This window comes from Lissotriton vulgaris, chromosome 7 (assembly GCF_964263255.1).
Source record: "Lissotriton vulgaris chromosome 7, aLisVul1.2, whole genome shotgun sequence".
Classification (NCBI taxonomy): Eukaryota; Metazoa; Chordata; class Amphibia; order Caudata; family Salamandridae; genus Lissotriton; species Lissotriton vulgaris.
In genome coordinates, this window is record NC_141695.1 from 722,677,884 (window position 1) to 722,702,951 (window position 25,068).

Sequence of the window (25,068 nt, forward strand, 5' to 3'; positions counted from 1 at the left end):
AAGCCACTGTGGTCAGGCATTGTCGTTATACTGGGCCCGACGCGCCCTCCCGCACATCCCAACATGCTTAAACGGCAGGGAATGCTGTCGATAGCCTATTGAGAAAAGAGCCCTCCGACGAGCACTTAACTGAGAACAATCACTTATCTGAGCGCCATCTAGCCTCTGAACCCGCAGTTGTTGCTGCGGCCACCTCTTCCTCCCCCGTGGCATCCTACCACAGGACCCCTGTGCAACCTGGTATTAGGCCAGGGACGGGCCGGGGGGAGGCGAGAGAGTGGCACCTACCTAGGACACACGACGATGAACGACGGTTCAGCGCTCAGTGGACGAACAGCAGGAACAGAGGGCGATCCCGGGGCGGCGGGGGCTTAAGTACCCGGCACGCCCCCTCTCAGGTATGCCCTCCCCTGGCCGCGCGTCATGGTGGCCATGGGGAGGTGCAGGTGAGGCTTGCCACGCCTCCCTTCCTTGCCCCACAGGGGAATGGGGGGGCTCTGACTAGTGGCCACTAAAGGAGCTGCCCTGCCAATATCCCTTTGCGTGGGACGCGGGCAGCGGCATACTTTCTCTCTGCAGCCATGTTTGGGAAGTCTGGTCCTCAACCTGCCAAAACACTGCCACATCTCCCAGCACCTGAGCACACTCCACTGGCTCCCCGTCGAGGCGAGAATCACCTTTAAGATGCTCACCCACGCACACAAGGCCCTCCACGGCACCGGACCAGCATACCTGAACAGCCGACTCAAATTCCACGCACCCCAAAGGACCCTACGATCAGCCCAGCTTTCCTACGTAGTGGTCCCCCGCACCAGAAAGACCAGATCGGGAGGCCGCTCCTTCTCCTTCCTCGTGGCCAAAGCATGGAACGCCCTTCCGCTCCACCTCAGACAGACAACATCGCTCCCCATCTTCGCAAGAAACCTCAAAACCTGGCTCTTCGACAGACCCCCTCCTTGATGGAATGGAACCTGCACCCCCCCAAACCCCCCATCCCTAGCACCTTGAGACCCTTACGGGTGAGTAGTCGCGCTTTAACAAACTCCTGATTGATTGATTGAGACCTATTATTTTCAAAAATATAACATAAGTTTAGAGTGGAATTTGAGTCAAGTTGTTCTTAATAACTGAATTACGTTTTTTGCCTATTGAAGATCTATGGACTCGATTACGTCTTGGTGCAGTTGAGCCAGCTGTCCGCCGACACAGCTGCACCAAACCTGTGCAAGGACCGCCCACCCTATTACTCGCTGAACTGGAAAACAGGCACCGCAATGGGAAACTAAAAAAAACCATTTAGCACGGCATGGACGGTGATGTCAATGCCGTGCTGGAACGTTGGGAGAAAACAGACATGGGGGCACATGTTGTGCCTCCCTTAATGTATGCCTAAGGCTAGGTCCATGGGGCTCTTTAGGGCCCTCTATGCTTCTGCACTGCCAGCCTTGTCATGGTGATGATTCCGCCATGAAATGGCTGGCAGCGCAGGAACTTATATTATGCTCAGTGGGACTATCGCAGTCCCGCTGAGCCTTTTAATTTGTGGCGCAGCTCAGCCAGTGCCAAGGAATGACTGTTCCCTGGGGCAGCTGGTGCCCACCGCCCGTGTGACTTTGAAAGTCTTAATCCGGTGGACCGCCACTGCAGCACCACCGTTAGTGCCCACACCGCCAGCGCTCGCTCCGCATTGCGCATGTTAACACTTATGTACCAAGGAGACTCATGAGACATATTTGTGGGAAAGCAGTGGTGCAGGTTTATTTCGTACAACAAGTAGCTGATAAGGTGGGTCATCTTACAGGCGATCCAATGCGGCAGCCCCTCGCTGACCCGCATGCCTAAGGAGCCATCTTGCACGGCGAGTCGATGCTCTGAAGGTGCAGTAAATTATCACTTTATTTCGTTATACTCCTGCCCCCCCTGTCAGGGCGGAGCGATGAGGCACACCCCCGGTCAGTTCAGGCCCCCCGACCGCCCGAAGGACTAACGGGGCGCCGACGCTGTTTCCTGGAACCCCCTCGGCTCCAGGTTCTTGGCTCAGGCACCCTTACTGTGCCAGGCAGAGGTATTTAGACTGTATCCTTCTGCCGCAGAGGTACCCTTACTGTCCATCTGCTTCCAGATCGCCCTGTGACTCCGCCTGCAACACAAAACATGACCATTAAAAGTTCACAACTTTCGCCCTCCGCTCTGCAGCTGGGTCAGGGTTAGGGTGGGAACATCGCAGAGCAGTCCAAGGAACTGACGCGGGAAGGAGAGGCCGAGCAAAGTTGTTGGGCCTGCTGTATACCCCCCGGGAACGCCCCCATCCCTAGAAGAGCCCTCCCATTGGCCGTTGGCGAGGAGGGCGGCTCACGGGGGGGTTGGCGCGCTGCAGGCTCCTCTCGCGCGACGTATGGGACTAAGACGCTGTCTCTCCCATGCTCCCCACCGTGTCGCGCGGCCAGCGGCATAGTGCCCACACCGCCAACGCTCGCTCCGCATTGCGCACGTTAACACTTATATACCAAGGAGACTCATGAGACATATTTGTGGGAAAGCTGTGGTGCAGGTTTATTTCGTACAACAAGTAGCTGATAAGGTGGGTCATCTTACAGGCGATCCAATGCGGCAGCCCCTCGCTGACCCGCATGCCTAAGGAGCCATTTTGCACGGCGAGTCGATGCTCTGACGGTGCAGTAAATTATCACTTTATTTCGTTATACTCCCGCCCCCCCTGTCAGGGTGGAGCGATGAGGCACACCCCCGGTCGGTTCAGGCCCCCCGCCCGCCCGAAGGACTAACGGGGCAACGACGCTGTTTCCGGGAACCCCCTAGGCTCCAGGTTCTTCGCTCAGGCACCCTTACTGTGCCAGACAGAGGTATTTAGACTGTATCCTTCTGCCGCAGAGGTACCCCTACTGTCCATCTGCTTCCAGATCGCCCTGTACTCCGCCACAGCTCTGGAGGAGGCCCCCGTCGATGACAGAGCCCCCCACCACCTAGCTACTTTCGGTCGCTGTTTAGTGCATCTTTATCATAGTACCCTTTTGTTTTCTCTCCGTATTGGTACCTGCCAATGAAGATTTCTTGCTATGGTTCTCAGGTCATGCTCTCAATTACATAGGCCACACCACTTATGAATATTTCTTAGAACGGGTCTTAGGACACGCCCTTAGTTACATGAGCCGCACCTCTTATGGCGATTGCTTAGACATGGTTCTTAGGCCACGCCCTTAGTCACTGTCCGGACATATTATACGGGGGATCGGCAAGTGACTATTTGCATTATTGTATCTGCTGAGAATGGAAAACCAGTGATATTCGTCCCAGCAAAGAGGTGGGATTATGACAGTTATCCTGTAGTCAAAGCATTTACTTGCTGCATGGGCACAGTGCTGCAATAATCATGACAGTGATTGTCCTGGCAAATCACTGCAAGATCATTATTTGTGATTGGTTAGAGCCAACTAGCAGATGCCCGTAACCGTCAATGTCACTCCCAGTTCTCAGTTTAAAGTGTTTGCCATTATTGCAGTGCTCTCCTTGTACCTGTGTTTGGTACTCTGTGGTGCATGCCACGCCACTTCTCTCTTATAACACACTGTTTGCTATTTCTCACGTGTTGTTTACCTTTGCACTTGCACAAGTGCCATCATTGCCTACGTAACGTTTGTTCTTGTGCCTGGGTGTCTGGTATGTATTGCGTACTATACCTCTAATTATACTGTATGTTCCATTGCAACCTGCACACTGTTGTACTGTTTGCTACCTCCTGCAGTTCATTTACTCACAATTGTCAGTCTTACCTCATGTAACTTGTCTGTTTTTGTAGGTTTTCCCCTGTCATTTACTTCAAAGTTTCTTGCCCGTCATTTTCTGTACCTATTGAGCCCCACTCAGGGTGACGTGTTTGCCGACCATGCATGGCATAATCGATTTTGCTGCACTCCCTTCGCCTGCCCAAAATAATAGGGGTACTGTCAACTCCCGGGGTTCTAAGCATTTATGATTACCCCAGTTTGAAATGTAACCCTCAGAAATTCGCTTTCTGGTTCTTCTCAGAAGTAGACTGTGTTTTGCCACACCACTAAAAATCGTCTGGCATTTGTGATCATGCCTAACAGGGATGATTTTGGTTTGATTTTGTTGGTATAAAGGCTTATTTGGAATGATATATAATTGGGGGAGGAGTCTTTATTGTGGATCCATTCAGAATTCTCTGGTGTAACACAGTGCTTAGCCTGGTGATTGATAAAGCGGATTTGATATGTGTTGAGGTCAGGAAAATCATACCCACCCATTGTGTGCTTAAGTACAGCCTGGGTAGCTGTTTTCGTCCCAGGAGGAAGTGTCTGCCTACAGTTCTAGTAGATTATATGTTGAAAGAAATTGGTTGGTTAGTATGTAAGCAAAACATTTGGAAACAATACACCTTTGCTAGCGCTAACTTTGTCTACAGGGACACGCCAAGGCAGTTCAATATGGCATTGGCTTATTTACATGAACACTCACTTGTTTAGCATTAATCCTAACTCCGATGCAGGTGTGTCTACGCCAGTCCGCCTACTGCCAAGGTTTCAGGTTGCTATGTGTGACATTTTATAATTTGAGTGTAATTATGAGTGACAGTTCAATAGCTATGAGTGACGCTTTCTCGTACGTAAAATCAAGCAATGAAGGCGAGGGAAACAGCAGCTGCTCAGCAAGGGATCGTATTTATCTGATCATTATGACTTGTGCCATAGCGTATACACCGTTTGTAGGCTTGCATATTCACACATCATTCACACACATACGTAATATTTATTTTAACTGCGAAACAAGTTAACCCCTGGTATTCCAAAGAATAGCATGCCTCTTGTTTAACTTACTGGAGTAATTGCAGTGACCTATACATAGCTGTCAAAGTTTGAGACTAGGTATGTGTGACATAGCCATATATCCAGTCTTTTTACGTGTGACATATAAATGTCTTATGTCTAGCACTTTACCGCATGTTAGAAAACCAAGGACTGAATAGAGATCGGCAGTTGTGCCTATTTAGTAAGATAATGACCTCTTTTGTGGTAAATTGAACCAAGTTATAACGTAAGTACTTTAAAATAATGATTAACATAAAACGATACTGGAGTTTCCTTTGAGAATACCTGCGTGTCAGTTGCAAGACAAAACTATCAAATTGGAGTAGTCATGCGTTGCCAAGACGTCTGGTTGCTTTTTGTAACATTGCCCGGAGTGCAGCATGATCTATAGCTGCGTTTTGCCTTGTTTACTTTGAGCGGGAATCGCAAGGTTTGGGTGCGGAGTGCACGCCTAATAGTGTAGTTAGTGTGTCATAGGCACTATTTCAAGAAAGGAAATGGGCCCTGGGATGGTGTTAGAATGATAAAATACAGCAATGATCAACTACAGCAACAATCAGGGTTCAAGTGTCCTCGGTGCCACTGCACCCGCTGCACCCACGGAAGGTACGCTCCTGTTTATGCCTGTCTCAGTGAGGGAGTTTCTTCCTATAAGAAACAGGTGTGGGGTCTGATTCTCAAAGTCACGTGTGCACCTAAGCTTCGCATGTGTGCGCAAAAGCCGCGATGAGATCGTTTACACGGTGGTGGCGTTCAGCCAATGGCGGCTACCCCGTGATTTGCTTTGTAGGACCAGGCTCATTGTTTGCAGGTCAGGCAAACAGAGCTGATCAAGTTAGTTCTGCAATTGCCGCTCTATGGATGCGGCCCTTCCCTTTTCAAAGGATGGCGGGTGGTCGGCAGTCCCGTCTCGCTCCATCCACTTCCACTGCAGTCCCATTCTTCCAAACCACCACACCGCCAGGCGCACAAAGAGCGACGCATTAGCATCTCTATCGATTCCTCATGCAGGTAGAGATGGCAAGACTTGAGATCTCCTAACAAAAGAAGCGCAGAGGGGGCCCTAGTTAACCCCCATTGAACGTGCTGCAGAATACAGTAGGTTACTTCGAGAACTCTTAACAAAAGAAGCGTGGAGGGAGCATAGTATTACAACTGGTTCTTTTGTAAAGCGCTCTGACACCTTCGAGTAATGTTCGCGCTATATAAAATCGCATTAAATAAATATACAAACCCGTATCGTATCAGAGTCGCTAAAACATCCCCCTCTGTCACCCCATTTCAGTGAAAGCGCGCTTTACGAACGTATAGAAACTTTGAATCCAGGGGCTTCCAATGTCTGAAACACAATGCAACACACCCCATCCCATGGAAAGCATGGAGGTATTGTACTCGATTGCTCACAGTCATAAGGCATCCTTGGGGAAGTAAGACTGGAACTCAAATGCGTCATGTAGAAGTAAGGGGTTGGAACCTACAGTAAGGAATGCTTGGACGTCTCGCGATCTGCATTTAAGCAATTATGAGAAATTGCGGTGAAATGCGACAGAATTATGCTTTAATATGCAAAATTCAACACCACTTATTGGTGCTGTCTTAATTATGGAATTTTGCATCACACAGTGGAACACACATTTACAGAAACTCTGCAAAGTTGTGTCGGCATAACAAACATTTTGCCTGGGCCGGTCGCTGCACAGGAGGAATATTTACAGCGGCAATATCGATCTTCCGTCTCTTTCATTGCCCCTTTTGTTTTGAGCCGCTTTCACTCCAGCCGAAGCAGACTCCACACAACAGAGCAGTGGTTAGCAGGGGGGGGTGTACAGTTACTGACTACCAATTGCCTCGAATATTCTAACTAAATCGAATAAGTATTTACAAGGCACCGAGCGGAAACGACATAGAAGTTACTACAAAATAGGGTGGTTGCTGAAGGACCGAGCCGCGGGCCTGGTATTTGCAGGGCCTAGAACAAAGGGCCGGAATGGCGGTCCAGGTTTTGGCGCCAACCACCGGTTACCTTGGTGAACGAATTTCGTTAAGTGGGTGCGACCTGTTCAATTAACCAAATCGCAGCGAGATTGCCCAAGGGGGAGTATTTCCACCGAGATTGCCCGAGGGGGAGTACTTCCACACCTTGTGGTGCCTACCGTCCAGGGGACAAGGCCCCATCCTCCCAGGCGACCCGGGCAGCCCGCTGGGCCCTTCACCCCCACTCGCGCAACTGGAAATGCCCAACACAAGTAAGATCGCAAAATCCTGTGCAAGTTGTCAAGAGTTGCAAGAGTGCTTCCCCGACAGACATCTCCGCGGAAAATGCATGAACATTGTTACATTATTGAGTATCTACAACATTGATTTCGCTAAAAAGCCAGCCTGCCCTCCGGCCTGCCCGCGCTGAGCACCGCGACTGACTGTACATCTGTTGGCGCGATCGTAAACACACTAGCAAATCAAGAAACATTTTTACACGCATTATTCTGTGGTACGTGAGTGCATACCTAACAATATTCGCTCTTTTAAAGCACTTAAATAGGTCCTTCCGCAAGCAACCCATTACGGCCAGTTCTGTGGACTTCGGAAGAATGAAAGACCGGATCGGCCCGATAGGACTCAAACATGCCCTGCTCGTTGAACACACAGCCCTCCTCGCTGCCGCCCCTGCCCAAAGCCAAACAACCCCATCCGCCGATAGTGACCCAAGCAGGTGCGGTGAGTGACTGGCGGAGAAGACGAGGGCCTGTGTAGCGCCTGGGGACTCGGGCTTCCAAGCACCGTCTGGGCGGTGGAGACAGCGTCCCGCGAACGGACAAACCAACGCTATGATGAGAGGACAAACCGCTGAGAATGCAGACGCTGTCCATGAATGGGGGATGGATGGCACAGAAGGCCGTCAGGGGGACAGAATCCGCGTCCGTTCGATGTACAGCAGAATGAGTGGTGCCGGGCCACTGAAGTACAGCGCCTCTCATTGGAAGTACCGGCAGGGCCTCAACATATACACTGTTTTCCTGCAGGGTCCCCCCACGCAATCTCCAGGAACACCTATGCAACTTTTAACTGTACAACTGCAAAGAGAATTACCTAGGGAACGGGAAAAAAAACAAGGTTCTTTGTGCCGGAAACACATGCCAAAAGGTGCGTCCCTTAAAACAAAACACCAAGCAAAGGTCATGAAATCGCCCCTGTTACCCATCTGCTTCCACGGGTTGGCACCAGAACCACAAGAGTGCACGCCTGAAAGTACCCCCCAAAACCTGGTGCCCCTCCTCATGATTATCTACAATTGGCACCGGAGCGTGCCGCACGCCGGCAGCAGTGCGGCTGACAATGGCGGCGGTTATCTACTCGAAACAATCTCTGTCTACGGCTCAAAACTCTCCGCGGCCGGTTCTATTTCCGTCCTGTTCGCGCAATCACAACGCTTAGAACGGGGCCTGTTGTCACGGAGACCAGTGAACGCCGGGACAAAAGCCCGAGCAAACACTCACACCCTGCAATGAAAGAAGCCTATAGATAAGCTGGCCCTCCACTCAGCCACACGGCATCCCGACCGCGTGCGAGGCCGTGCATGCTAGCCCGGGATAGCTGAACCTCCCCCCACCGCCCGTGCTCTCCAACGGTGCGCCCGCCCGCACGCACAACCAGCGTGGCCACCTCTTCCTCCCCCCGTATGTTCAACACCGGGGCCTCGTACTGGGCCCGACGTGCCCTCCCGCACATCCCAACATGCTTAAACGGCAGGGAATGCTGCCGATAGCCTATTGAGAAAAGAGCCCTCCGACGAGCACTTAACCGAGAACAATCACTTATCTGAGCGCCATCTAGCCTCTGAACCCGCAGTTGTTGCTGCGGCCACCTCTTCCTCCCCCGTGGCATCCTACCACAGGACCCCTGTGCAACCTGGTATTAGGCCAGGGACGGGCCGGGGGGAGGCGAGAGAGTGGCACCTACCTAGGACACACGACGATGAACGACGGTTCAGCGCTCAGTGGACGAACAGCAGGAACAGAGGGCGATCCCGGGGCGGCGGGGGCTTAAGTACCCGGCACGCCCCCTCTCAGGTAAGCCCTCCCCTGGCCGCACGTCATGGTGGCCATGGGGAGGTGCAGGTGAGGCTTGCCACGCCTCCCTTCCTTGCCCCACGGGGGAATGGGGGGGCTTTGACTAGTGGCCACTAGAAGGAGCTGCCCTGCCAATGTCCCTTTGCGTGGTACGCGGGCAGCGGCATACTCTCTCTCTGCAGCCATGTTTGGGAAGTTGAAAGGCAACTGTGTGCTTCTCTTAGGAAAGTATGAGAATGTTTGCCATAAATATCCTGTGATGCAATAAACAATACCTTAATTTTAGGTCGCGCTCCCAGACCTATTATTTTCAAAAATATAACATAAGTTTAGAGTGGAATTTGAGTCAAGTTGTTGCTAATAACTGAATTACGTTTTTTGTCTATTGAAGATCTATGGACTCGATTACGTCTTGGTGCAGTTGAGCCAGCTGTCCGCCGACACAGCTGCACCAAACCTGTGCAAGGACCGCCCACCTTATTACTCGTTGAACTGGAAAACAGGCACCGCAATGGGAAACTAATAAAAAACATTTAGCATGGCATGGACGGTGACGTCAATGCCGTGCTGGAACGTTGGGAGAAAACAGACATGGGGGCACATGTTGTGCCTCCCTCCATGTATGCCTAAGGCTAGGTCCATGGGGCTCTTTAGGGCCCTCTATGCTTCTGCACTGCCAGCCTTGTCATGGTGATGCTTCCGCCATGAAATGGCTGGCAGCGCAGGAACTTGCATTATGCTCAGTGGGACTAGCGCAGTCCCGCTGAGCATTTTAATTTGTGGCGCAGCTCAGCCAGTGCCAAGGAACGACTGTTCCCTGGCGCAGCTGGTGCCCACCGCCGGTGCGACTTTGAAAGTCTTAATCTGGTGGACCGCCACTGCAGCTCCACCGTGAGTGCGGCGGTCGGAAGACCATTGCACTCATAACCAGGCCCTATTTTCTTAATTTGATATCTTTCCTGCCTATTCTTGTGCTTGCCCCGCCCCGGAGATTTTCGCTCTCACATCGGAAGCATTTTTATTTTTCCACTGCTGCCTTGATGAGGCAAATGAGTCCAGCAATTTCTCGCCTCTCTCCAAGGGCAAAAGAAAATATTGGTCTGCGCTGACCCCTTTCTCAACCCACCTCTCCAACAGAAACAAAAATAGCATGAGTTAGGGATGTCCTGATTCTACAGTTTTTTTCAACTGAAACATCTGCTTGCAATGTGTACTTTACAACTCAACATTTTCCCAGCATCTACTTCAAAATGTGAAAAACGTAAGAAACATTACAGTAAAAGTTTATTTTCAAAAGCTGAAATGAGAGCTTGGTGGCACAAGGCATTTATTGTTATTTTTGAAGGCGCTGTTATTCTTGAATGACTGAGCAAGTGGGAAGCTTCTATTCGGGTTAATACTAGGGTGCTGCTGCCACCGTGTTGAAATACAAGACTTTTAAGCATAAAAGGTATGTCTCCATTTCTAAGATAAGACAAGGTTGATGCTAGCGTCAGGAAGTACAGCCTCTCAATGTTGCGACGGCCAGGGACAAGTACAAGCCTTATAAACCTTTGGCCCAATCCACAAAAGGCAAATAGCTGTATGTGAAGTAGTACTACTCTGCACTCTAATAAATGCACTTCACATAGGTATGGGGCAGCTCTACACCATACAGCGGCCCAGTACATAAGTGGATAGTTCCCATTCTCAAGTGTGTAGAAGTATCCACAAGTAGTTCTACTATTTAGGTGTAAATGTGTGAGTGAAAAAAGGGAGCAACTGTAAAATCAAGAATATCTACTATAAAGTCAGAGGAGGAAAGGGAAATTTAAGAAGGAGCACAGGATGAGACATGCAAATTCAATCAATTGCAATTGACAGTTGTTACATCCATAGCAGGCTACAGCCCAAATTGTCTCAACTCTACTCTAGCCAAGCTCCTCCTCACATATAACTGCAAGGGAATCACATATAAGTCAATGAAGAAAGGGAATAACACTACAGCACAAAATCCAACACCTACAAGTAAATATATGTTCATATAACTTTAGACATTCCAAACACCCATGCTCTTCACACTGTCAAGTTTAGAAAACATACTAAAAATAAAACACATGTAAAAAATGGCCATATAAATGTAGACATACACCCATATACATCACACAGATTAAATGTAAAGAAAGAAATACAATTAATGTAAAAAAATAAATAAACGTTATATCTGTAAGATTTCAGACATATACAAATCAAATTATATCAGAGAAAGGAGACTTTGGCCTTATCTAATAGGTTCTCCCCTTTGTCTCGGTTAGATGAGAACGATTGCCTAAATCCCCCAGACGCTACTTCCTAGTCTTAGTCTACATAGAAATTAATGCTGAGGCTGGCCCTAATTTTAGATTAATCAGTTGGAATATCGCAGGGCTTTGATCAAAAAAGAAGGATCCGAATTGGCTAAAGCTCATCAGAAATTATGATATTATAGCTTTCCAAGAGACTTGGGACAAGGAGAGTCATTTTTGGGTAGATGGTTTTAAATCTTATTTTCTGCCTGCCCGCCCAATGCCGACAGGCAGAGCAAAGTGTGGTTTGATGTTTCTCTTTTCTATTAGGCTAAAAGGGTTGGTAACGTTGTTGGAGGCAATCTCCCTTAACTGCCTGATAGCTGAACTTATTACCACAAACCATCCCAAAATATTGCTGTTAGACCTGACATCATTGGCCTGAGTCTCTCCTCCATTTTTTTCTGTTTGCCTCCTCTGTTCACGATGTTTTTGCTGGTATATTGCTTTGGGCACTGTGCCACTGCTGATCAGTGCAACAGTGCAAGTGCTCCCTATGTAAAATTGCTGTATTGATTGAATTCCATGTTTGGCCTATTTGGTTTACTGTCAGTCCCTAGTCTAGTGCACCAGGAGTGCCAGGTCTTGTAAATACAAATGCTGCTCATGGGCTTGCAGCACACATTGTGCCACCCACAAGAGCGGCCTAGAAAAAGTATGTCTAAAGGTCTGCCATTGCTAGACCTACGTGCAGTCTGGTACTGTCACACTGACTGCGCAAGTACACCTACTTGCCAGTCCCCAAACCTTCCCTTAACTTCATGTTAGTCACCCCTATGGTAGGCCCGAGGGCAGGGTGCATTGTAAGCATAAGGTAGGACAAGCCTGACCAGGTTGGCATGTCCTAATAGTGAATTACAGCCATATTCGTTTTTCACTATTGTGAGGTTACCTGCTCTCCATTAGTTAGAATGGGCTGCCAGGATTATTAATGCTATAATCCTAGCTGGCTCGGGGAGCATGGTGCAATGTCGAGTTTGGTATCCCTGAACTCAGGGTTTAATAACGCATCCATTTGGGTGGATGGTTTTTGGACTCTGGGTTTGAAAATAGCACTTTTAGAAAGTGGCTATTTTCTTGTCTAACTATTTCTGGTTTCTGCTGGTTTGGTGTGTGTGTGACAGGGGCTGGGTGGCTCCAGAGTTCGGAATGAGTCAGTGTTGGGTGAGTGGTGCATTTGCATTGAGAGTAGGGGGAGAGTAGTTCCTGATAGCCGGCCCTGCCTGATACAATGCTGGCTCCACCTCCTGCCGGGCGACTGATAGCTCTGCTCCTGCCAGTGACAATACTGGCTCCACCTCCTGCTGGGCGTCTGAGGACCCAGCCCTGCCCAGTGAATAGGCCAGGTGCCTCTGCCTGGCTACACCCACAACAAACCCAGGATGAGGGGAATTCCCCTGCATGGACAAAGGTATCAAAGCCAAAAAGGGGTATAAGAGAAGGACCCCTGGACCAAGACTTTAGATCAATTCTGACAAGGAACCCTGAAACCAAGGACAAGAAGCCTGCTGATCCAAGGACTTGCCTCCCCCTTCTGCCAGAGTGCTGTTTGCTGGAGGGAATCCTGCAAGTGCTTCTTTATTTTTGCCAAGGAACCAGGAGAGAGGAACTGTGTGTGTACTCTCAAACTTTGCTAAAGAAAATCTCCAAGGGCTAGAAGAGTGCCAGCCTCCTGTTGAAGTCACAGGGCTAAAAGACTTCATTTATTTGCTAAAAGTGCTTGTTGCTGGAACCTGAAAATCCAGCACCTCTGAAGAATCCAGCAATCTCGACGCCGACGGACGCCGCCGAATCCAGCTCGACATCGTGAGTAACGGCTCCAGTGTCCCGCTTCCTCGACGCCGGCCGCCGGGCCCGATCGACGCCAGTAGCGACGCCAGTGAGTAGCGAGTTCGGCTCCAGCTCCAAGTGACCCCATGTTGACATCGCCGCTGATCGCATCGACCCCGAGCCCTCTCGACTCCGTAGCGCTGCTCACTCTTGCAACATCATCATCGACATCGACGACGACGCCGTATCCTGCTTCGCCTCGGGAGCGCTGCTCCTGCCTGACATCTGTCGACGCCGCTGCAGGTCGCCCCGACTCCGAGGCCCGATCGACGCCGAAGACGCGACGCCGGACATCTCGACGCCGCTGATCATCGTGTGCTTCACTTTTCCAAGGTACTGTGTTGTGGGGGTCTGAGCGACCCCGGGCTCGACGTAGCGCTCCTCGCGGTCGACACCGAACCTTTGGATTAACTTTGCCTCGACGTCGTGTGACTCCTGTGGGGGTTACATTGTTGCCAAGAACTGTGATTTAAAGAAGAAGAATTGCTTTTGTTACTAAAGACTTTGTGCTAAGAAGAAACTACACTTGAACTATTATTTTTCCTTCCAAGAGTATCTATTAAGATTGTGGTATATTTTTGTCGTTATTTGGTCTTGTGCTAAGCCTTATATAAAACTCCTTATTTTTATAATACTACTGTGTCGTGTCCATTTGTAGTGTATTCACTTTATTACTGTATGTGGTCATAAATGCTTAACGCACTGCCTCTGAGATAAGCCTGTCTGCTTTGCCAAGCTACCAAGGGGGTGAGCAGGGGTTATCTAAGTGTGTAATCCCGTTGCCCTGACTAGAGGAGGTGAGTCCCTATTTGTCAGAAGTGTATACCTCTGCCAACTAGAGACAGCCAAGTCTAACAATTGCTAATTAATTTTTATAATTCAGGGGAAAGCAAATACAGTAATGAGCATCTCTTTTACTTGACACGTTTTTTAGAAACATATAGATCACAGCAAACCACTTACGTTCATATTACACTTATGGGTGAATTTAATATTCATTTGTGTATTTTTCATTGTCGTATTGATGAGGCCCATGGTCCATCCTACTCGTCGCCACCTCATTTTGAACACACTCCTAAATGGGAGGCTCTTGAAGATCTTCTTCTAGGTGCTAATCTTTACGAGCCAGGTTTTTATGACACCAGTGAGAGGGTAGCAACGTTCAAGGCAAGGGACAGGGAAACTGTTATTGATTATATATTTGTATCTCCCTCTCTAATAGGCATGTAGTTTTTTATAATGCAAAATGTTCTCCCTTTAGTGACAATAACCCTGTCATTCTTGAGTTGGATAATGGCCTGTACCTTTCTGACGCTTTAGCCAACACTGGGAGGCCTAATCCTGTGATAACCAAAGACCAAGGGAGGAGGTTAAAATGGGCTAAGGTAGTCCCTGATAATTTTTTTGCTAGTCTTTGTTTGAAGGTTAAAGACGACATCACAAAGTGTCACAAAGTTCTACCCCGGAGGACATAGTAATCATAGCCTTTGAAGCTATATGTGGACAGGTTGCTACAGATTTAACTATTACAAGAAAGCCAAAACCGAACCTAGGGGAAAGGTGGTTCGACTCTAAATGCTCTAGGGCCCACCAACACTTAATAAAAGCACTGAAAGATAAACCTAGAGATAGGGCACAGATAGCTAGGCTTAGAAAAGAATATAAATTAACTGTCCTGGCCCGCAAAAATAAATTAAATCAGAGGCCTTGGACTATTGTTAATAGCCCGCTGCTCTCGGGGCAGGCGAATGGCATCATTTATTTATTTATTTATTTAGTGTGTTTTGTATAGCGCACAGCTACCCCAATGGGGTGTCCCGGTGCTTCTGTGTGTATGCTGGATCTCACTCATGAGGAATTTAACAAAAGAGGAATGTTTTCAGTGCCTTACGAAAAGGCAATTCCTCCTGGATCAACCTAATGGAGTTGGGGAGTTTATTCAATTGATAGGAGGCACAAGCCTGAAAGTTTTTTCCCCCAGAACGTGCTTTTTTAAATCTGGGGGTACACAGCAGATTTTTTGAGCTGGATCGAAGGTGTCTCGCATTGCTGTAAGGGCGGAGACAGGAAGAGAGATATGCGGAGTCCTTTTCCTTGATTGCACGATGTGCCAAGGTGAGTGCTTTGAATTCTGCCATTTTTTGAACTGGCAACCAATGAAGGCTTTGTCGATGGGGAGAGATGTGCTCACGAAGGGAGATGCCACAGACCAGCCGGACTGCAGCATTCTGGACTGTCTGTAACCGGTGGCAAAGGCCAGAAGCAAGTCCAAGGTACAGACTGTTGGCATAATCCAAATGGGAAGTTAATAATGCCTGGACAATGGTTTTCCTGGTATTATTAGGAAGGAAATGAATGAATTTTTTAATCATCCTAATTTTTGAGAGGCATGCAGCAGTCACTGTCTGGACTTGGTTTTGGAAGGAGAGGCTAGAATCCCATCTAACCCCAAGGTTTTTTACTGATTTCTTAGGGGAAGGGGGCATGCTCAAGTCCAAAGGCCACCAGAGGTTCGAGTCCAGTGGAGAGGATTGGTGAAAAAAGAGGACCTCGGTTTTCCCAGCGATTAATCTAAGGAAGTTATTGTCCATCCAGCAGGCGATGTAGCGGAGACAATCTTTTAATGGGTCAAAAGTGATCTGGGTAGGGGTCATAAGAAAATAAGAGCTGAATATAATCAGCATACAAGGTTGCCTTGAATCCTGACTCAGCAATGAGCTCAGCCAAGGGGGGGGGAAATAAACATTAAACAAAAGGGGGCTCAATGAGGAGCCCTGTGGGACTCCCGATTTTAACGGACGACTTTCAGAGGTGTAGGGGGGGTAAACACCGCATGTGTCTGCTTAGATAAAAACGAGGACAGCCAATCCAAGGCTTTGCCTTGGATGCCTTTGGCCCGGAGGCGGTTAAGTAGGACGGGGTGAGAGACGGTGTCGAAAGCTGCCGACAAGTCAAGCAGCACTAACACCGCTCTTGAGCCCCCGTCCAACTTCCACTGCACGGAATCAGCCATCTCTATTAGGGCTGACTCGGTGCTATGACCTGGTCTAAACCCATGTTGTGAATCGTGGAATAAGCCATGGGTTTCAAGGAAGCCCGCTAGTTGTTGGTGCACTCACTTTTCAAGAACCTTAGCTGGGGCAGGCAGTAGGGAAATGGGCCTGTAGTTAGCTGGTTAATCAGGCGCTGCATTGATTTTTTTGAGGATAGGAACTAATTGGGCATGTTTCCATGCCTCCGGGAATATGCCTGTCTTAAGGGAGTCGTTCCAAATGCAGTTAAGTGTGGGGTTTAGAAGAGGGGCCAATGCTTTGTATTGTTTGGCAGGCCAAGGGTCAATTGGCGAACCTGATCTACATTTTAGCAGTTCTGCCAGAGAACATTCTAAGGTGATCTCCTCAAAGTCTGAGAAAACAGGAGCGGATTCAAGATGATCTACGGGTTTATCATCAGTATTGGGGCTGCTGTTACAGGGGAAGGAGTCATAAATAGAGGCAATTTTTTCCTCGAAGTAGTCAGAGAGACGAGTGCAATGGGATTGTGAGACCGGGGATTGGAGTTTGAGGGCCATAGGGTTAGTGAAAGTTCTAACTGTGTTGAAGATTTCCCTAGTGGATCCTCGTGCTCTATCTTCTTCCGATAGTCTTTAAGAGCTATTTTATATTTCATTTTACTGTCTGGGGAGTACGAATGTCTCCAACGGCGCTTCAAAAGTTTGCAAGCGGATTTACAGTTACGGAGTTCGACGGAGTACCATGGTGCCGAGGGGGCAGATCGAAAAGTTTTAATGGGCCTGATAGGAGCAATAGAGTCGATGACGGAGGTGACCCAGCTGTTGAAATTAGTCAGCCTGGAGTCCAAGTCATGGGCATCCACAGGGGCAGTTGTAGAAAGATGTACAGCAAGGCTGTCTGGGGAGATCTTACTCCAGTTACGGCCGACCAGCTTTGCCGGAACCCTAGGGTTGTCTTGGTGACAAAGGGGGAGAGAAAAAGGAATAAAAAATGGTCTGACCAGATCACTGGGTATGGTTCACTGATAGAGATGTCCACCAGGTTAGAGCAGATAAGGTCAAGTGTATGCCCAGCCTTATGGGTAGGGTGGGATACCAATTGATTTAATCCGCCATCAGTTAAGGTGGAGAGAAAATTGAGATTGGTGGAATCGGATGCGTCTTCCACATGAAAATTAAAGTCCCCAAGTAGGGTGAAATTCGCGTAGCGGGTGCTAGCCTGAAGGACAAAGTCCAAAAGAACGGGAAGGAAAGATACCTTGGATTTAGGAGGGCGACATACAAGTAGGCCTGAGCATGTAATATTTACAGCAAGTTTGATGCAGAATGGTAGTGCTTCGATGGATTCGATTTGGGTATAGGGGAAGGAAGAGATGGTCCATTGCGACCTATATATTATGGCTACATCCCCACCATGGTTGTGGCTTTGCCGGAGGGCACACAAGATGTTATAATCAGGGGGAATGGCTAGACATAAAGCTGGGTTGGTTTCATCCCCCAACCAAGTTTCCGTTAGGAAGAGGAGATCCCATTTGTTGTCCGTCAGGGTTTGGGCTATATCCAAGGAATGTTTTACTAATGACCGACAGTTAATTAGACCCGCTTTAAGAATACATTTTTTTCCAACAGGGGCAGGCCCGGTAACTACCTGTAGGAGGGGGCATTGAAGTGCAGGGTTGTCAACTTCCTGGCCGGCGGTGCAGGGCTTGCATGGATAGGAGGAAGTGGAGAGGTCCTGAGGGATGGTATGTGAGAAGGCACAGTGTTTAGGTTTTAGCAGTAGTAAACTCTCCCTACCGTAAGAAAAACATGAAGGGGTGCCAAAACCAACAGAGTCAGTGGCCACAGCCGCGTCATGGTCGCAGACGGGCAGGACACTGGCACGACTCAGGCGCAGATCCGGCGCTTCCACTGGTCGCGTCCGCTGCGTGGAGACATGCCCGTCTTCTTTTATGCTGGCCACTAGAATGCGTGCATACGCTTCCCCCACCCAAGATGGCCGCCACGAATTTCAGCCCGGCCGGGACAGAAATACCTCAGCGCCTGAGTCGGGAGAGACTGGCCCGGGTAGTGTGGGAGTGCGGGGGTGGGTAAGTAACAATTCACCGTTTGTCGATTCGAGCGGGATGAGAGGTGCCAATACAATTTTAAAAGGCTTAGTAAATCAAGCAGAGGTACAATACAAATTTAAAATGGCTTAGTGAATCAAGCAGAGGTAAAATACAATTTTAAAAGGCTTAGTGAATCAAGCGAGGCAATGATAATATTAATAAGAATAGCGCTGAGCAAGACCGCAACCTCCCGGCTTCCGCCTCAGGAGGAAATCATACACACAGCTAAAATAATGGAAAGTAATATCCCAAAGGACCAGTGGGTAACTCACTTTGAAGGCATTTACGGGAGTAATGAAGTGTCTGAGCCCTTTCTGGCCCCCGACACCGGTAATGCTTTACCTTTGTTGGTTTTCAAAGAAGAAGATGTTGAAAGGGCAATAATGGAATCCTCTAGTAACAAGGCTCCAGGCCCAGACGGTGTTCCTGCCGACCTTTACAAGGGTAATGATACATTTTAGGCCAAAATCTTAACTAATGTTTTTAATTCTACAGTTGTCCAGGGTTTTTTTGTCTCATGGTCCCAGTACATCATCATCCCTGTTTTTAAAAAAGGGCAGAGAGGGGACCCTAGGTGCTACAGGCCCTTTTCAATGATAGACTCTTCCGTTAAAATTCTGGGCAAAGTGATTTTAGCCAAGGTCTCGGAGTGGGTCGCTGAAAATGAGATCTTATCCAATCTCCATTACGGTTTTAGACCAGGCAGAAGCACTTTGTACCAGTGCCTTAATTTGTATTTATTGATAAACAAGTACATTGTTGCATCCAAGGGGTATATATTTTGGCTTTATGGATTTATCTACAGCCTTTGATCTTGTGAACAGATCAAGGCTATGGTCCATTTTGCTTGACTTGGGGATTGATCCATGTCTGGTATATTTTTTAGTTGATCTGCATCGGGACTTGTTTGGGGCCGTTAGGGTGACCCGGAAGGGCAAATGGACAAGACACTATAAATCCGGTAGAGGGGTTCGTCAACGCTGTCCTACTAGCTCGAATACCCTTAGGTCTTCGGAGATTATTAAATTCCTTTGGGGATTTCATGAATTCCCTGGATCTGGTGGTCAATATCGCCAAATCCTACGTTCTGACCATGGGACAACGTAAGAGTAAAGTTAGAACTTTTCATTGTAACGGGGTAGAGGTCACAAGGGTGAAAGTTTTTACGTACCTGGGGGTCTTGTTCGATGTTCCCGGGCTCCCCAGCTTATAGCTAAATAAAACGCTGTGGGGAGATCATCGTCAGCCCTACTCAGTTTCGCACAGCGATTGGGAGGCAATGCCTGTGAAGCTATTTTTGCCATTTACAGGGCAAAATGTTTGCCCATTGCGACATATGGTGCAGCCATTTGGGGGTACAAGCAAGCGGTAGGGGTGCAGAAGGTTGAAAATAAATGTTTTGGCTCTCTTTTGTCCATCCCCCAATCCACCCCAACCTTTGCCATCCATCAGGAACTGGGGATGGGATATGCGTTTGACTTGGTGAGTTTGGCCCCCCTGGTCTGTTGGATAGAAACTTGGCTGAACCCTGAACTTATGTTGAATCACCAGATTTTAAGGGATTGTGTCGCCCTAGACAAAGCTAGCGAAATACAGTGGCTGTCATATATTAAGGCTATGTTTTTTAAACTTGGGTGCCCAGACATTAATCACGCCTCAGACGGAATTATGAAAGCTGACATAAAGTGGGTTAAAACACACTTTTTGAGCTTAATGGGGCAGGAACGGGATGGCGAGGAAACAAAAAAACCTCTGGTCAGGGCCCATTACTTATTAATTTCATCTCCATCTATAGAGCCTTACTTAAGAATCGTAACTAAGCCCTTCCACCGCTGGCTCCTGACCAGATTTCGTTTCAACCTGATTCATTTTTCATTGGGCAACTTCTCAAGTTGAAGTAAACCAGAGGACCCAGCCCTGTGTAAATGTGACAGTTGCTCAATTCAGGACACTATGCACTTTATATTATTCTGTGATTTTTATAGTGACATCAGGAAGAGGTTTTAAATTCCACTTTTGAGAAGAAAGGGTTTTTTACAGGTCTAACCAGCCTTAGTGTACCTTCAATTATTGGACAATCCCTCAAACATTTTTAATATTGCTAGTTTTCTTGTAGCTGCTGTTCGCATGAGGAGAAAAAGATTCCCAGCGATGATTGAATCATGAATTTTATTTGAAATCTGAAATACTATGAAATTGTTCTATCTGAGATATTTCTCCTGTTTTAAAAGAAAATGTTCTTGTTTTTATTTTCCTGGTCTCACCCAAATGTACTGTATTGTTTTGTGACTTCTATGTGTACTTTTATGATTTTAATTTATCAAATAAAGTGGTTTTGACTGACTGACTGACTGAAATCAAATTATAAAAATGTAAAAATAACAGATGTGTGATAAAAATTGACATGTAAATTGAAAAGGGATTATAAAAACCAATGATTAATCTCCATCTAAAAACTACTGTACACACACTCAAAGACACACCATAACACTTTGAATGTCACACTCACACTCACACACATGCCCAAACACACGCACACACACACACACACACACACACATACCCCTTCCCAGAATCTACATTTGGAGAATTTACACCTAAAATAATTTCGGCCAAGTTAATAGCAGTGACCACAGATATAGCTAACAATACTGCAGCAGGTGCAGTGGCGCAAGAGTCCCTGCATATTAGGGGCCCAATGACTGTAATTTACTATCCAGTCAGAGGAGGGACATTTAACTAACTTGCACCAAGGTCAATGGCACCATTTTTAATCCACTGAACTGTACAGTAATATTTTAAATTGTGCATGCTCCCACTCCTCCTCATCTAAAAGGGTGGAAACATATACTCCTACTAGAAGGTGAATATCTCCACCTAGTGCAGCAGAATTGCATTGAGGGTGAGATTTAAGCATGCACTTATGTGTATATCTATTTGCAAAGACATTTACACCCAAAGAGTAACCTTTGGCCCTAACTATTTTCCCCCCTAAATCTGTACCCCTCCTTTATGCCTTACAAAATGCCTTTGCCTGTTACAAACAACAAGGAGCACAGGGAAGCTTCCCTAGCAGACAATTAGTGAACACATGTATGTGCATGGGATGTAAAAGACTGTGAAGACATTGCCATGCCAGTATTGTAACATGAAACTGAAGGAGGATGCTGTTTGCAGTGTGGTCGAACTTTACTTTTGTTGGTCTGTAATACCTGCAGTGTCCTTCACTTTTTCTCCAGTGCAGCCCACTTGGAATGTAGTAGCCCTCGCAGGTGAAAGCCCAAACCTTTAAGAATGTGTACATTTGTTGTTTTACCTTCCGGATGCAGCTACCCTCACTAGCTGCTTTTCATGAAGATATGCAATCCAGTTAAGTTATTGTTGTTTGTTCCTCAAGGCTGATGTTGGATATTCCCTCCAAAGTTTGTCGAATGTGATGTTGGGATATGTATCAGCAAATGTTTTAAATCGCACGTAATTGAACAACTACATGTAACCTACCTCCTGCTTGTTTTTCGCTGAGGTTGTCTCTGGTGCGTAAAGGACCGAATTCCCTCCCAATCCTGCATCCATCGAAGAACCCAGTCTGGTTGCTGGTTCACGGTCAGATTGCAGCTGGACTGCTGCCATCTTTTCTAATTGAAGAAAATGGACAATGAATGCATAGTACTGATTACCGTCTTATCCATTGACCCTTTGAGTACACCTGATTTCAGTGCTACCATCATTTCTCACAGCCAAAATCCTACCATCTGCAGAGTACATTGCAAAGAGTGTGTTACTTACCTGCTAGCCCTGCCCAAAGGCCCAATGAGTGCTTAGTTCCTAAAATAAATAAATAATTAAAAATAGGTACCCAACACTTCCTGCCTCTTTATTTCACTCTTGCAGGCTCCTTTTATCTCTGGGGTCTAATTTCGCCACTGTTTTTCAATATGCTTTATCCTCCTTTCTCCCTTTTCTGGCCTTCTCTGGGTCAATGTCTGATAATGAGAAACAAGTCCCTGTCCTAATAAATGAGTGCTGGTGTCCACCATCTGCAATCATAGCACAAAATTAAGCAGCCCCATCCTCCTCCAATACAATTGGGTTTTAGCACAGTACTTTGTTTTAGAACTTTGAGACTATTCTTAAATCATCCACAGTTGGGTATTTACAATTAAAAGAAAACATAAAGTAAAGTAATTCCCAGTGGCAGGTGTCCATAAATAACTGCAGCATGTGGCATGCTGAAATCCTACTGGATAGTCTGGGGGCAACACTATGACAAGATGGGTTTCAAGAGTATGTATCTTGTGTAATTTGTAAGATATCCTAAATGGGGTTGAGACATAAAGATGTGCTTATCTACGTAAATATTTAGATCTACCCTATTTATATTGAGCATAGCACTGTTTTATTCCCTGTCTGACATATATTTATATATTGGTCATCCTCAATAAAGAAATATCAGAATTAGAGGATAAACTAAAAGAAGGAAATGCCGTTGAACTCGGTAAGAAAAAACTTGAAGAGATCAATTTAGAGCTGGATTCCTTCACTGAGTACCTCTTTAAGAGGAAAACGGACAAATTCAAAAAGGATATCCGATAGTTCTCCCAAGAGCAAGCCTATCCATTTCTGGCTGGCAGGTTCTACACTAATAACGAGGAAGCCAACTCACGAAATCAAACCCCAAGATGGGGTAACAAGAGAATCACCACATTCTCTGACACCACAGACTTGGAGGGAGACAGTAATGAGGACTATGACCCTGATTTTGGTCAAGGATACAACCCGAACCCCCAAAATAGAAGGGGCCCCTTTGAACGAAATGCACCACAAAACCGTTTTTTAGGGAACCACAGGGGCAACTTTTGCCCAAGAACTCGGACCCCTATTCAGAGGGGCTACCATCAGGGTCAAGGCCAACCCCAAATGTACATACAAACACAACACCAACAGTATTGGAGAACGTAAAAGCAATACCAGTTTTCAATCTCTTCAATCAAGAGCTTGATCCCAGATCAGTTAATCTTTTATCTAGGGGCCTGTCTTTCGGCCCCACGGCCAATTTTGATAAATTTGAATTCACTAAGGACCTACATCTCTTTTTTAGGAAAATCAGACTTAAAATGTTTTTTCTTGACAGGCCTCCCATGGAGAACCTTGAAAACCGATCAGGTCTGAAGCCTCCCTCCACCTTTTTGCTAACCAGCGAAATGGTGGGTCCTGAAGTAAACATTTTTGAAAAAGCGGTGACTAAAAAGATCGAAAAAATTACTAAATATGTACCCATACCCCCCTCAAATCTCCCCAGACCTGAGGAAAACATGCTGAAGACTCTAAAGGAAGACCGACAACGGACGATAAAACCCTGTGACAAGGAAGGGGGAATTGTCATTTTTGACACCACTACATACATTACGAAAATGAATGCTCTATTATCATCCGTTAAACACTATCAAATGGTCACCAGGAACCCTGAGACTGCTGTGAAACAATGCATTCTCTCCCTAGTCCAGAGGGCGGTTGAATCTGGTTACATATGTGAACAGGAGGCGGAATTTCTTACCCCTAGCTATACCAGTATGGCTATAATCTCTGGGGTCCCTAAGACACACAAAAACAGTTCTAACCCTCCCTTGAAGCCCATTCTATCTACCATTGGAGCCATGACAGAGCCCCTGTCTAAGTATATAGACAGATTTCTAAAACCTCTGGTAAGTGACCTAGAGTCCTACGTCAAGGACACTGGCCACTTCATCAGTAAAATAGAAGGCCCGCCCTACCGAGACGACAGGGAACCGTTGGTCACTTTGGATGTGGAATCTTTGTATTCCAACATCCCCCAAAGTGGAGCCCTTCAAGCCATCAAAGAAATCCTGTCATTGAGACCTGACATTACCAATGCCCCGTTCATCCTAGAATGCCTCGAGTTGGTTCTGTATGAGAACTATTTTGAATTCAACCAAACGCTCTTCAAGCAAGCACGAATCGTCAGCATGGGGGCCAGTTGCGCGCCCAGAATAGCCGTACTATACGTGGGAGAATTCGAAAAAATTAACATCTACAACGAGATGGCCCCCTTCCATGAAAATGTAAGAATATGGTCACAGTTCATTGATGACATTTTCTTTATATGGAAGGGGGACCAGGACTCGCTGAACGAATTCCTTCTCTGGTTGAACTCTGCACGTGAGCAATGTCAAAATTAAATTTTTGGATATCTGGATAGAACACAGAGACCAAGAACTGAGAGTTTCCCTATATACTAAACCCACGGCAAGAAACACTCTGTTACAATACAGGAGTTTCCATCCCCACTGCCAAAGGGAAAGTATACCTTTCAGCCAGTTCCTACGGATTCAGAGGAATTGTACAGATATTAAGGACTTCTGATTCAGTCGGATACCCTCAAGGAGAAGGTGGCCTTTTGAGTCTACCCTCCCAAATTGATCAAGGACTTGTTCAAACGGGCCAGATATTTTAACCGAGAAACTATGTTCCAACCGAAAAATAAGGCTACCCAATGCATTACACGACATTCCAACCTAGACCACATGTTAATGAAAATCATTAACTCATGCTGGCACTTCCTAAATTTAGGAGAGGGTAAAACTCTGATCCCAAAACTTATTTTCGCCTTTAAAAGGAATAGGAATCTGAGGAACTACCTAGTTAAGGGGAAAATTTCGGATGTGCCCACCAGAAAACAAACTGCCGTGGACAGCTTTAGTCCCATCTTTGACAACTATAGGTGTGGCAATTGCCAAGCCTGCCCCCATGCCATTATTGGAGAGTCGATTACCACCATTGAACGCACCGTTTGTGTGGCACGAAACAAAAAATTTACGAACTGCCGAACTAACAATGTTGTGTATGTAATCCTATGCCCCT

At 47.0% G+C, this 25,068-nt stretch overlaps 1 protein-coding gene across 1 annotated transcript in view; it reads right to left on the minus strand.

Annotated features, from left to right (window-relative positions):
- LOC147702335 (cilia- and flagella-associated protein 337-like) overlaps window positions 1-25,068 on the minus strand; it is a 1,229,420-nt gene that overhangs the window by 150,855 nt on the left and 1,053,497 nt on the right. The window contains exon 20 of the mRNA XM_086930967.1: window positions 21,691-21,824. Coding sequence (XP_086787093.1) covers window positions 21,691-21,824 — 134 coding nt within the window. The remainder of the gene's footprint in view (window positions 1-21,690; window positions 21,825-25,068) is intronic.